Here is a 14246-nt window from a genome sequence, read left to right on the forward strand (position 1 = left end):
CACATTTACCAAACAGAAGTGCATCTATCAACCCTCTCCTCTGGTGTTTGGCTGGTTATGTAAATGTTGGACTACGCGAGCCGAGCACAGTCTCCTCACATTAAGTCCACGAGGTCAAATGCGACATTAACTGGCTTCATCACTATATTTACAGACAAGGGAGTAATTGTTAATTGTTTCGCTGAACTCTGAGCGGGAAAAACAGGCAGCACAAACTCGACAAGTTTAGAGATGCTGGAAGGTTGATTTTATAAACTTTAAACAAAGCCACCTGTAACCATGCTCTTTATGCTGAGTGAAGCTAATTGGCTAAGTATGATAATTAACCCCCAGAGTGGTATAAATCTTTTTGTTTTATTCTGCGAAAATCTGAATAAACATTTTGGTCAACAAAAAAATAAAAAAAATTCCAACTCTGCAAGGAACAGGGAGTCATTTGTGATGTCCTTTATATGGACACAATGCACGGATCATGCACGCCACAGTGCATTTATCCATGCTCGGCTCTTCTCGTCCTTCGAACACATGATGCATTATGGCCAAAATGAAAAGCAGGCCTTGTGACCGTTTCGGCACGGCGACATTTGAGAAGTGTGGTGAAAACATGCAGAATCAATTTTCTCTCTGAAATTTGGTTTCATCAAAGCCAGTTCTTGCTGTTGCATTTCAACTGCTCTCTCTTTGTCTTGAGATTTCAGGTTAGCCGTATTGCTTGCATTAACCTGATCCACATGAGTCTCTTTCTTACCCCCCCCCCCCCAACTCTCTGTTTTGAACCTACTGTGTCGTCACAGCAAAAGGGAAGCAATTGGTTTCGTGGACAGCAGCGACTCCAACCAGCTAAGGTTCCAGATGGAGTCAATGTGCTGAATGCGCATGTATGCAGACAGAGCTCCCTGTCACAAATGCGCCAAACACCTTGGGTACGATTGACTCACTGTGGCTTTGATTCCTTTCCACCTCAGCCTGCTGCTCAGATGCTTTTGGTCTCAAGATCAACCTGACAAGTGCACAGCGCGCGTCTGTGGCCTGGAAAAGCATCAACACAATCACTGCATTGTGTAAAATGCCACAGAGCTGAAAGCAGATGCAATGCGCCCATGTGGTTGGCGTCATACATGTGGAATCCCCTCGATTGCTTTCATTCTCGTCATCAGATGGAGGGTGACGCTCTGCAGTTGGCCGTGTTTATGATGAATCACACAAGCTGGTGTGAAGAGCAGCAGGGGGAGGCTTGTTATGCTATATCGATGTACTAGTTGATAATGCATGAGGTATGACAGCTTGCGCATTGAAATGTGCATCTATGGCTTCAGGAATGGCTTTGTAGGGAGTTGAGGTGAACACACACACACGCACACACATACAAACAAGCTTACAGCAAAGCTTTTTTGTTCACAACACAAACACACAAGCAGGAGGAGGTGTACGCTACAGCGAGCAGATGGGACATACCTCAGGTGGTCACTGGAAACGCACTCCATCATCTCACTCTGCAAACACACTCACACGCTCCGTAGCGGAGCTGTGTTTTTGGACCAGACATGAGCAGCCTCCTCATCATCACAGGGTGAGACCTGAAGCCACAGCGGCATATGTCGGGCAGCGAGGGCAGAATGCGCCCTGATGGCATGATTTAAAGTGCCTGTGTCTGTGTGGAGAGTGTGTGTGTAACATCAATGTATGCATGAGTGCACTGAAAGAAGTCCAGCCCAAAAGGCAGACATGTTTAGTTGCATATTGCTGCTTAATTAATCCCACTTGATACATGATGCAGGCTGATATAAATGTTTCAGCTGCTTTAAAGGCAGATTGGCAACAGCTCACCAAAATGTCTGACCTAATTCCCCAATAATAAGAGTAATCACCCCATCAGGGCGAAAGCGATGAAAGCTGTCTTTATGAAAACCTGCTGTTACTCCTGACCCGTCCTGTTTTAAACACTTTTCCAGGCTTATTTTCCACCACGTGAACGTAGGAAAAGCAGAACAGTAAGTTCTCGATGATGTTCGAGATGAATCACTCTCATGCTGGGTTGTGGTTTCAGGATGAGAACTGTGACATAAATCATGCACATCGGTTTTGAAAGCATGACGGAAATCACCAATTTACAGATGTACATGTGTATTTCAGTCCTTCATCTGTAGGCTGAGGGGCGATTCAACATTGTTTATTTGCTTTCTTGACGAGCGTGAGATGAGAGGATATTTCAGCCATTGATGCCACTGATGTACTCGCCAAGAACTAAAACTGACCCCGTTCATGAAAATGACATCCTGAGCACTTCAGCACACCAGCCATCTTCCATCCCTGTTTAATGCCAGCTAAGGTAGTTTTAGACATTTTTAATGCACTAGGCAGATTTGGAGAATGAAAATATGTTGCTTCTACAATTTAGTTTACAGTCTGGAGACACATATCAAACATTTACATTTAGAGGCTTTAAAAGTTTTTTTTATTTTTTTATTTTTTATTTTTAAACGCAACATACTGTGATGACCACGAGGGTGGAGAGCAGCCGCTGCCACACAACGTCTCTGTGCAGACACAGCAGAGACGAGTTATTCTAAATTCTTAAGTGCTGCTTTAGGATTCAAAGAAGTGTTTTTTGCAATAATCATTGTGTTTAATGCCAGCACCACCCTGTCTGGCTGAAATGTCACTCTGTGTGTGGTGTAAGCAGTGCTTGAACACACAAGTTTATTTAAGTTTCTCACGTTCCAGATAACACACACAAGGAAAAAAAAAAAAACATTCTTTAATCTGCCCAGGCACCTACAATGTGTTGGTCCCGTAATGGCTAAAATCCAGCGCTGAAACGGCACCCAGTCTGTGTCTTGGGCTAAATTCCGGTCACCTGACCTCTCACACACAGTCAGAGGTCAGACCAAATACCTCCAGAAACCTATATACCTCAGATTTGACCATATCTGCAGCCACTGTTGGGCCGGTGAACACAATGACACCTGTGGACGGCACTAAATACACTCAAGATGGCTTTAGGATGCCTTCACAGACCGTCTGGGATGGTTCTTGTGACAGGCTGAGCACAGCTTTGTCCTGGGCCACATTCAATGACAACCTACTTTCTTGACATGACTACACGTAAGCATTCCACAGGGATGTTTTCTCAATCTTCTCTTTTTCTGGGAAAAGAACATTCTGTAAAAAAAATCTCCAAACTCACAACATGGCTCCTTCACAGAAACCCTCCTGCTATGCCTTTATGACAACTGTTACAGGAACGGCTCCAAAGCACAGAATCTTCCCCGTCCCTGAATGATCAGTGCCGAGCTCCCCCTCAAAACTGAGGGGTGTTGGCTATTATTCCTTTTTTTTGTTAACCTGGCCAGATTACAATGGTAACACAACAGTAACCTCCATCGCTTAACCAATTTAATTTCCTGCTTATATCCCAGTAAGCCAAATCAGATTTGAATCTACGTCAACGCCTGACACTGGATCCAAACCGAAGGCGCTTAAATTTATGTCAAATCAATGTTAGATGGTCAAACTAGTGACAGAAAGTCAGCAAGTCGACTCTCTTCTCATAGTTTAGCCTGTGCATTTAGACAGTGATCAATATTTTGATCACATATTTTGAGTTAATTTAGTCGCACCTGGTTACTTTGAGTTCTCTGCCAGAAACGACTACCAATCCACACTTCAGATTTCTTCACAGCTCCAGCTGGCACTGCTCCCGCCACTGCAACACTTGCTCTGACATGTAGGCTTTCCTGCACAGTTTCCTCTAAAGCATCCTGCCAGCCTCGCCCAGTTCCAGCAAACTGTTAATACACACAGCAAGACTATGACATATTGGTGCGTGCCCGCAGGGAGTCACAGGTACTTCCGACCTGCCCGTATAGACTAGAAAATATGAGAAATGAGGATCGTTTTCTTCCGCCGACCTAAAGTTGTGAAACCTGGAACGCGGTGTGCAGCTCAAATCGAATAATAAAACTAGACTGAGGCAACACCGGCTGCTCTCAACCCTTGCTGTGGGCGCCACGGCACAAATAAGAGCATATATATATAAAGTTTAGAATTTCCTTATTTGCATGCACATGCAACATTAAAAATACAGTTAGAACAGAGCAATACTGTTTGAAAAAGGTGTAAAAATCCAGTCCGACAGTCATTGAGTTCTTGAGGTCTATATGATTGTAGTCAGGCAAAACAGCCAATGAGATGATCCGCTTTAAAGAGAGGTGGCGAGTCGTCGCTCTCTGTTGCATATTTAAGTTTAAACTGAAGGAGCTGTGGCACAAAGCCCCCTGAAATAATGAGCGTTCAGCCAATTTGATACTCTGTGATTAAAGCCAATGACAGAACCCAGGCTGATGAGTGTTTTTCTTCTGTCTGCCTGTTAAAACGCATTAATATTCACCCACTTTCACAGAAGAAGTGAGTGATGTCTGTTCAGGTTCCGGTGGAAACCACTTAGCAGCTCCACGCTAAAACTGGATCATCTCGCCGACTGTTTCACGCGCTGTTTGCTCAGTGAGGCTTCCTTGATTTCCCAAACATCTGTAGATGGCACCACAACAGCAACTGTTCACGTCGACACACACTTATCTACAAGCCCTTTTATGAAGGGAAGAGGAGTAATGTTTGGGAAAACAAAGAGAAAGACAAAGGAAAATCAGACAAACACCGACACACTGAAACACAGCTTCATTGTAAGCTTGGATCAAAAAAGTAGTTCACAAGTTACAACAAAGAGTAGAAAAGTCACTCTAAGATCTTGCAACATCTTTCTGGAACCGGGAAAGGGGCCAAAAGGGCCTCTGAACGCAACTCAGAAGACACGTCATTGTATCACAAACTTATGACTTTTAGATACAGAAAGCTGAACTCAGACTAGCCAGCGGCAGAAAACATTCTATCGTCGTCACTGTGCGCCTGCCTCTTACAGCAGCACGCATCCAGAGTTCCTACACACAACGTGGTGAAACTCCACGCTGGTCAAGGCACATTCAAGACTCCTCCAAACACGATGAGGGTGAAGCAGATTCTGGAAACACACAAGAACTCCTGTTTAACCGTTAATGTTGATCAGCAGACCACCGAACTGCCCACAGAGTGTTTGCAGAACTGCTGCTCGTCTTCTTATAGACAACAACACCTGAACTGGCAGCCAATAGGGGCAAAGACAAATAAACATGCCTGTCAGCATGGTAGCCATAGAAACCAGCCATACGGTTGGTAGGATCTGGACACTATGAAAACCTCCTCCATTTCAGTTTATGATCATGGGAGGAAATGCTGTAACCGACCAACTGCAAAGCCTCGGACTCCACAGAGCGCCACCTGCCGGCAGCCCGTGGCTGGGTGCTGCATCTGCAGAACACAGGCAGGTCTGTGCGGGGGCCGACAGATAACAGCCCCTTGTGTGTTTTTAATCACCTGCTGAAAGGTGGCAGCCACGGAGCTGAGGGAGGGAGCCTCCCGACTAAAGGCACATCCCATCGCTTTGCTGACAAGTGTGAATAAAACTCAACACAAGCAGGAATTTAGAAAGTATAAAGTCATATCACCAATAAACTGATACACACTGATACTGTAGCTTAGATATACTGTACTGCAGCTTATTCCGTTTATACTGTAGCATATATTGACCTATACATGGATGATAGAGGGTATAGCATCTGTTAGCCTCTTGTCACGTACAAGTATTGTCATGTATGAAGTATTGATCTAAGTGAGGATCAGGTACATAAACCAGGAGTCCTTATAAAACTGTCAACGTGTGAACAACTGTTAAAGCAATCACTGCCCGGCGACTACACCGCATATACACACGGGGACTTCATTGTAACTCACGAGAGATGATTTTTATATCACCCATAAGCAGAATAATGCAATTTAGTTTTATTCTACACATAAATCACAGCTCAGCTCCTAACAGGCAGCAGCGGTGTGAACGCACCGGCCACTCCACTTTGAATAAAACAGGAAGTCCACACAAGTGGACAAGGAGCACCAAGACCCCTTGTTGTGGTCTTTGAGGGCACAGTTTGGATGCTGCCGCGCAAACGCGTGTTTGTAGTCGGAGCTGGTTTCTGAACTTTTGAAGTGATGAAGTAACGAGCATCACAATCTTTGTCTGACAGTTTTACCCAAAACAAATGACTCAGTATCCCTAAAATCTCTGCAACGTGTTCATCTTGTGGTTTCATATTTCAGAGCTCAGAGGTTCGGCAAACCATCGACTCGTGGATTTGTCACATGTAAAATTCAAAATGAAAGTCTGAGACGGTAAAGCACCCCTCAGATAAAAAGTGTGTTTGGGGGAAAAAAAACACTCACAGGTTAGGATAACTGCAAATTGCTCTTTGACATAGTAAATACATACATACTCTTATGGTGTTTATTAGCAGCCAACTTTCCGAGAAACAGCCCGATTCTTGCAGAATTTCAGCTCTGCAGCTACGTCACAAAGATTGAGGCTGTTACTTTGCGAGCACTGAACTGTAATACTTGATCAACTCCATCTAAGCTTTTGACTGCATCACATCGTCTTCATCAGAAGTGTTTCACCTATTGTATGCTCCTATAGATGTGTTCAACAGACTTAGTTAACAGTCACCTTGAACTATGTCATGTTATCCAAAAAACTAAGAGCTCATGTTGAGCTTCTTCAGACAGAATCTGACAATTTCCACAGGGCTTTAATTGGTTGTAGGTTTATCCTTTTGTGTCTTAGAAATTAAAAATAAAGTCAGAAGTTCCAAACTAATTCACCCAATTGTCAGGCTCCTACAGGGGCCTCTGTGATTTGTAGTGATAATGAAAAATACTAGTCCAATTTAAAATGAGGCATGTAAAAGGTGTTTGTGAAATTTAGAAATAAGGTTAATCAAATCAATCAAACTGCTGCAACTCCATTCTCTCTTAAATGGTGTCCTTATAAAAGTTGCCCGTTTAAGTAACACATGTGGTAAACCATGACCCCGTTAAGCGTCAGGACAAATCATTCTGGATCAGATGAGCTTCGTTATATTGATGAACCATTCTGCAGAATGTACATTTCAGCTTTTAAGACTTGAGGCATACTTTTTATGCCAATATTTCTGCAGATTTAAGTTTTTTTTGCACGGTTGTTTTCAAAGAATCAGACTTCGTAACATGCACTGATGACTGAAAGGCGATCATCTCAATCTATGACGAAGTGACTGAGTATCGTGGACCAAAAGCTCAAGGAAAAAGCATGTAAACCAGCCTCGACTATAGATTCCTCATCTCCAAATTCAGATAGCAAAATTTGCTGGTTTGAACCAAAAGCACTTTAGTGCTCACATATAAGAAAACAGCATTTTTACAGAAACTGATCTAATTTCACTGCAGATGGAAAATTCGCCACTTTCGCTCCGAGGCCCCCAAACACTGAGGGCCCCAAACACCGAGGCCCCCAAACACTGAGGGCCCCAAACACCGAGGTCACCAAACAAAAAACAGTCGATGACGAAGAAGCAGTGGAAAGATGGGGGTTTGAGAGCGACACGCTCACTGACTTGTGTCCGGACACTTGGTAGACTTGAGGCAGGGTGCTTTTATTTTCATGTTCTACAACAAAACAATGTGTACAAAATGAAGTCATGATCAGAGGACTCGTGGGAGAAACAGCACTGTGTGGGTAAATATAGCACCTTGGTTTCTCCCCCGCCGAGGCCAAATCTGAAGAGATAAAATCCGAGAGACACGGCAGCAAAATATCATTTCTAAGTTGATTTGGATTCCCCCGAAATAACAGTGCGAGATTTTACCTTTATCCTGTTGTGACTGATTTGATCAACACAGTGTTGAAAAGTACTCGACTTCGTGTGAAAATTAGCTGCCTGGAAAAGCTGCCACGTAATTCATCCAGTCCGGTGAGCACCTGTGGGGACTCGTTTCCGAACAGCAACCCGGCTGCTGCCGATGCCAAATTCTTTTCAAACGCCAGTGGAGGAGAACATAAAGCACCAAAGAGATGGAAGTGCATGGAATAAAAATTAGAAATAAAAATGTTAAAAAAAAAGAAAAACATCCAGCCGCTGGTGTCTTTACCAACTAAAGCATCCATGACCCCAGAGCGTCGGAGCGTACCTGACCCGATCCAGAGCCACCTCAGGCCATTTGATAAAGGTGTGTAAACTCCTTGGGAGGAACAGTAGTGGGGCTTGAAAAGAGGTGCTTTGCCGGCGGGCATGAGCACACACTGCCATGTCAATCAAACTAATTGCGGGCAGGCCTGCGTTGTCACGGGCAGAGGAGAGGTGTGTGTGTGTGTGTGTGTGTGTGTGGGGGGGAAATAAAGGTTTTAATCAGCTGGGATGTTGGAGCCCTGAGCGGCACCGGCAGTGGGGAGCGTGACGTGAAGGAGCTCCGGGGCGAGAGCGCCGGTCACACTCCAAGAAAAGAGCACAACAAGCTGAATTTGCAATGACAATTATGCCACGAGAGCCACAGGACTCTCCCTCAGCAGAACATGAAAATAAAATGAATAAACACTATATATATATATATATATATAATATGCATATACATATGAAAAAATAAAAGAAAAACAGCCAATCAACCTCTTTTGTTGCTCTGAGTTTAGACATGTCTCTTTTTCTTAATGTATATAGATGTGACCTTTCTTTAACAATATATTCACATTGTACAATGGCAAATGCGTTTTGAGATAATCTCAATATTTCATACTGAAACATCATCGTAATGACACTGAAGAAGCACAATGATCTTACTTTAGGGCTATCTCTATGTTCAAAACAACATGAGACGGGCAGACTGAACATCATTTCCTCACAAAACATCAATCTCTAACATGTCTTGTTCATATGGTGTCAGACGTACTGACCAAGCTAATGAAGGGAGCTTAGAGATAATACGACTCTATATATACAGGAACAAACTAGAAAAGAAAGAAAAAAAAAACAAACAAAACAACGCAGGAACAGATGTAAGGGCTACGGTTTGCAGATGTGGAGTTACGGTATGTTAACATGATGCGAGTTTATCAGCTGGTGTTGGTTCATACTAACCGGTGTAAAAATGCTTTCTTTGTGTATGCGACAGAAACGCCAACCAAGATCACAGCATGCATTTAAACAACCACAAGTCACACAATGCAGGAGTAAAGGCAGGAACAAAAAGGACAAGGCGCCCCGTCGGTGGACGCGTCTGCCTGGACTTCCAACGCATTCATGTAAGCTGGCCGCAGCCCCCCGGCCGACAGAAAGTTGGTCCGCATTTGTAAACTTTGAAGCCGTTTGATTTTGCTTCCCACCTTTCACTAAACAAGGAGGCGGAGAATCAGATGAACACATTCATATGACAAAAAAAAAAAAAGGAAAACTTCATCAGTTCCGATCACAAGGAGCTCTCAGGAAAGCTGGAGCCAAAGTTGTGATCAGCCAAGCGACTGATCTGTGCAGTGCACGTCGAACCACAAAGAAGGGACCTAATCAAGTGCTTACAACTTTTCCTGCCCACGCGGAAAAGAAATGCTTCAAGAAGGGGGCGTAGCTACAGCTGGGTGGAAAGATATTTCGGATTTCTTTGCTGTTATTTCTTGTAGCAGTCATTCAAATTGGATATGGAGTGAACATAGTGGTCCATAAGCACACATACAGAGAACACTTTTGGTTTTCCAGATGTCGTGGATGCACCTCTGTGGTGTATGTAAACAAAGTTTTTTCTTTTTTTTCTCCTTGTTTCCCTTTGGAAAAGGCGCACGACGACTTGAAGAGGAGGGCTATACGTCTCTGTATGTGGCGCGCACATGTTTATCCTTTCGTGGCGTCGCCTGCTGTTGACTTCCGGCGCCGTCACGGATGTCTTTCGACAAACTCTGTGTAGCGGGTCGGTAAACGGGCTCGGTGTCACCCACAACGAGAGCAAATAAAAGCAACAACCATGGCACCTTAAACAACAAAAGCCAACAACAGAAAAAGCAAGTTAAGAGGAAGAAGTTTTTTGGTTGCAGGTATTGAAAGAGAGAAGCCTGTTGAGATAGTGCTGCATATAGTAAAAAACCCCAAGTTTAAGCTGCTGGTTTTTGTCGCTTTCTTTAGAAACACATCCCTGATGAAACAAACTCAATCAAGTGGATAAAAAAAGTGACACAATCCTCCGCTTCGACAGCATGGGATTACTTGTCTGTGTGAATGCTGTTGCATTTATCACGGTATCGTCCACCTGCTTTCCCTGACTGTATATTGTATCTTTTTTTTTTTTTTGCATTGATCTTTCACCTCGTGTGTCTCTCTTCCTCCTTGTTCCTGCCCACCAGCCAGCCCTCAGCTTTCCCTCAGGGGGGTGAGGAGCGCCCGGGGACCAGGAGAGGCTGTGATGTCGGTGATAAAAGATCACCTCAAAGTGTCCCGAAATGAAACAAAAACAAGTCGAAGGGAGAACAAAAAAAAAGGCAAGCTTCACCTTTCCGTTCCTTCATAACGCTCATCACAAAACAGGCCCATTTCATCTTTTGGATGAAAAAGAAAATCTATTTAAATCTTTAGACGAAACACATAAAAACAGCCTGGACCCCTGCTTTGACAAGACTTCCCATTTAAAAACCAGAGCTTTACAAAACATGAAAACAAAAAAAAAAAAAAATGCGGAAATCTATCTTTTTATTTTTTACACCGTTTAGCTGCACTGGAGGTCTCCCACAACTGGGAACGAGGGGAAAAAGTGAGGCAGTATCAGGAATCCTGGACGGCAATGTAAAAAAAAAAAGCCACTTTGCCATCCTTTGCTTGCTTCCACGGCTGGGTTGGTTCAGTGGAGCTGAAGGGAGGCGAGTAGAGGGGCAGCTTGACGGATAAGTTACGATTTTGAGCTGAAGAAAACCAAATGCATGCAAAACGACGCCCCCTTTCTCTGGCCAACAACCGTGCCAACTGTTGGAATCAGTCGGTGAATCTCTGACAGGCCTTTTTCCAGCGGCAGGCGGTGCACCACATGTCGCGGTTCTCCATCCCATAGACCTTACGGCACTTCTTCCCCTCGCCGCGCACTTTCCGACTGGAGAGGAGAAACAATTGGAGAAGAAATTGTTGTGATGGACAAACAGTAGTATGTCTTTACAAAGTAATCAACTGCTGAGATATAAAAATTCACAGTTGGGCAGTTTAGTTTGGCTCGAGCTGCTACGATGAAATCTGAGGTTGTTTTAGACGGAGCCCTTCCGGGTCACTCTCGGCTTGGCTCGCTCGTCAGAATTTGTTTCTGAAACTATCGTGGGTGAACCCACCTTTAAGTGGTAAACTTACAATTGAAATGCAATCCTAAGAGAAGAAAATGGGATTTTTATTGAAATTAAAGTCATTTATTGAGATCACGGCTAAAGATGAAATTTAAAAAAAAAGCTTTTCATGAAATTTTAAAGCGAAAGGAAGAAAGTGGCAAAGCGTCCTTTTTTTAAGTGAATCAGAGCCTGAACCGATTATTTAAGGGCCACTGTGCTACAGCGTGCACTAATTTTTACTAATTACATTAGATGCAACGGCATGAGTCCTTTCTTCATCGTATCTGATGGTCAAATTCCCTTTATTCAGGCTGTAATCAAAGCTAATAAACAAATGTCTGATAAAACACACCGAGCAGGGGGGGTTCAGTACCTGAGGGCAGTGGTGGCTCTCGGAGGGGAAGAAAGCACAGCGATGGCCTGGGAGCGCTGTTCGCCAAATCCCTGGCTTTTACTGGGAGAAACCTGAAGAGAGATTTAATGTAATCATTAATAGCACATAGGAATATGTGTGTTTAAACCCTGGGTGGTGCACGTGCACGTTTCCTCACCGTGTTCCCGGTGAAGGTGACGGGAGGCGACTGCCAGGAGATGCTGAAGCTGGAGCTGTTGGTGGGAGTGAAGCTGGTGGAGGCCGGGCCGGCCGGGTTACTGCTGCTGGACGGGATGGACACTGGAGCTGTGGCCTGAAGGCATGAAGCACGTCGAATAAACAGTCAATATCGTTAGAAGTTGCTGATTATCCAATTAATGAAATTAATTATCCACTAAGCCCTGACTTCTGAATCCACCTTTGTTTCCTTGTGTTTTAACAACAGCGTGTCGGACTCTTTTTGGCTCTCCTTTTCCCTTTCCTTGTGTTTCGGATCAAATTCACTATCATTTATTCATGTAACTCTACGTGAGAGCAGATGTACAAATGAATATTAATGAAGGAGGGCTATTAACCAACACTGATAGTTATCTAACAAGCAATCCTTTGAAGATTGGATTTAATTTGCTTCAAAACCACCCATCACTAAACACTGAGAGCTGCTGCTGTGTTCTGGCACGAAGAAAAAAAAATGGCAACCACCAGTTGCTGTGACATCCTGAGTTTCTGATGGCAGTGTGCGAGAAACCATATGTTCGCTCTGCGAGTTTGGCTGGATAACTGTGCGCGTGCACGCTGACCTGGTAGGCGTGGTCTGTATGGACGAGGTAGAGAGCGCTGGGCGCAGAGCGGCTGAGCGGGGTGGTGCCGCCAGCATGAGGCTCCTTGGCATCAGAGGGTTGCAGGGGTCGATGGGAGTCCGGCGGCTGGCTGAGAGGAGCGAGAGGAGACGGGGGAGGAGGTGGGGGAGAGAGGATGGATGGCGACACGGGGGACAGGCTGCTCAGCCCGTCTGCCACAGAATCCGTGTTGAGCTTGATCTCCGTGTAGTAGAAGTCCTCCTCGCCGTCGCTGCAGTCTGAGTCGCAGGTACGCCTGGAGAGCATGTGCAGAGGGCACAGGTACAGCAGTTGTGTGATGGCAAACATGTCAATGCAGTCTCATTATTAATACGAATGTTGATGTATCTCCGATAATTGGCGTCCACCCCACTCGTTTGCTCTTCGCCGGTCGCAACCTAAGAGGATGCGTCTGCGTGCCAAAAATCCATCAAACATTGATCTGCTGTTTAGACAGCGAAGCAAGCTAAGGGTCAGCGTGAGAGTCGTGTGTGTGCTGGCGCCTTACCCCAGGTGGATGGTGCGGATGTGTCTCTGAATCCCTGCAGTGGTACTCAGCACCTTGCCACAATTCTTCCACAGGCACTTGAACATCACCTTCATGGAGTTCTGCAGGACACACACAACAGAGAACACGTCAGAGTTTGCAGATGGGACCCTTCACATCTGCCAAAATCATCACTGACACCACAGAAGGAGGCGGACAGACTCCCTCAGATGTTCCCCCAACTCTAACCATTTTGTTCTCAAGGACATTTCCAACTTTTAAACGCATAACTATGGAACCTCAAGTTAACAGCGGGAACAGACGGAGGCTTTTTTTCATGGCCCATTTGATTGGTTTAGGAGGCGAGTGTGTGCAGCAGCAACAGTGATGCCTCTGGAAGACCGAAAATAAAAGAAAAACTTGCTAAAATATCCCCAACAGGGACAGATAGTCACTCGTTCGCCACTAAATATTCAATACAAATACCCACTTCAGGCAGGTCACCTGTACCGTGTTCTGCTTGAAGAAAGTAAATCTGAAATCAGAAATGTAGGCGCAGTCTTTTTTAACGCTGGAGTGGTTAGCATCGTCTCCTCTCGCCAAGAGGGCTCCGGGCTTTGACCTAGATTTGTCCAAAGAAGTGGAGGTTGGGTGAATATGTAAAACATAAGATCAACAATCCATAAGTCCCACTGAGCCAGACGGAAGCCGTCAGACACTTTGAACCGGTGATTAATAGGTGGCCGATTAATCAGGCCGATTATTTGCCCTCTTGGCACAATCTCCATTGGCTGATTGCTTCATGGCAGCGGCTGCTGATTATTTCAGGAAGCCGGCAAACAAAAAAATGAATGCAGGCACATCTGCAGGCAGCCTCGTCAGTGTGTCGGCTGCGGAACGCTGCTTTTGATTAACTGCGGACAGGTGTTTAGTTGACACATGTTTATTTCAAATAAGTGCACAGCAGGCGGACCGCAGAACTGATCTAGTTAAGCACATGAATCAATGTTAAAACATAATAATGGGAATAAAATCCTGTTTTTTCCCTACTAATTATATTGTATTTTCTTAAGAAATAAAAACAGCGGCCACTCCGCTCTCTAAATAATCTGCACCGGCCACTGAGACGTGCTTATCCATCAGCTGTGAACAGCAAACACGGCAGCGTTGGGCATGAGGGCTGCAGCACAGATTAGTTTCCCTTTGCCATCTGCCAATAACAACAGACACAAAGATTCCCCTCAAATAGCAGAAAGGAGCAAAAAAAGTCAGGAAAAAAAAAAAAAGGATCAAAAATACACAGTA

At 44.6% G+C, this 14246-nt stretch overlaps 1 protein-coding gene across 3 annotated transcripts in view; it reads right to left on the bottom strand.

Annotated features, from left to right (window-relative positions):
- Window positions 1-7429: 7429 nt before the first annotated feature.
- znf704 (zinc finger protein 704) overlaps window positions 7430-14246 on the bottom strand; it is a 53660-nt gene continuing 46843 nt past the window's right edge. For all 3 annotated transcript variants that reach the window (XM_075449784.1, XM_075449783.1, XM_075449782.1), the window contains exons 5-9: window positions 12963-13063; window positions 12416-12710; window positions 11794-11928; window positions 11616-11707; window positions 7430-11019 (exon numbers count right to left, since the gene is read on the bottom strand). In XM_075449784.1, coding sequence (XP_075305899.1) covers window positions 10905-11019; window positions 11616-11707; window positions 11794-11928; window positions 12416-12710; window positions 12963-13063 — 738 coding nt within the window. In that variant the 3' untranslated portion in view covers window positions 7430-10904. The remainder of the gene's footprint in view (window positions 11020-11615; window positions 11708-11793; window positions 11929-12415; window positions 12711-12962; window positions 13064-14246) is intronic.

The sequence above is a fragment of the Odontesthes bonariensis genome, chromosome 18, assembly GCF_027942865.1.
Source record: "Odontesthes bonariensis isolate fOdoBon6 chromosome 18, fOdoBon6.hap1, whole genome shotgun sequence".
NCBI lineage: Eukaryota > Metazoa > Chordata > Actinopteri > Atheriniformes > Atherinopsidae > Odontesthes > Odontesthes bonariensis.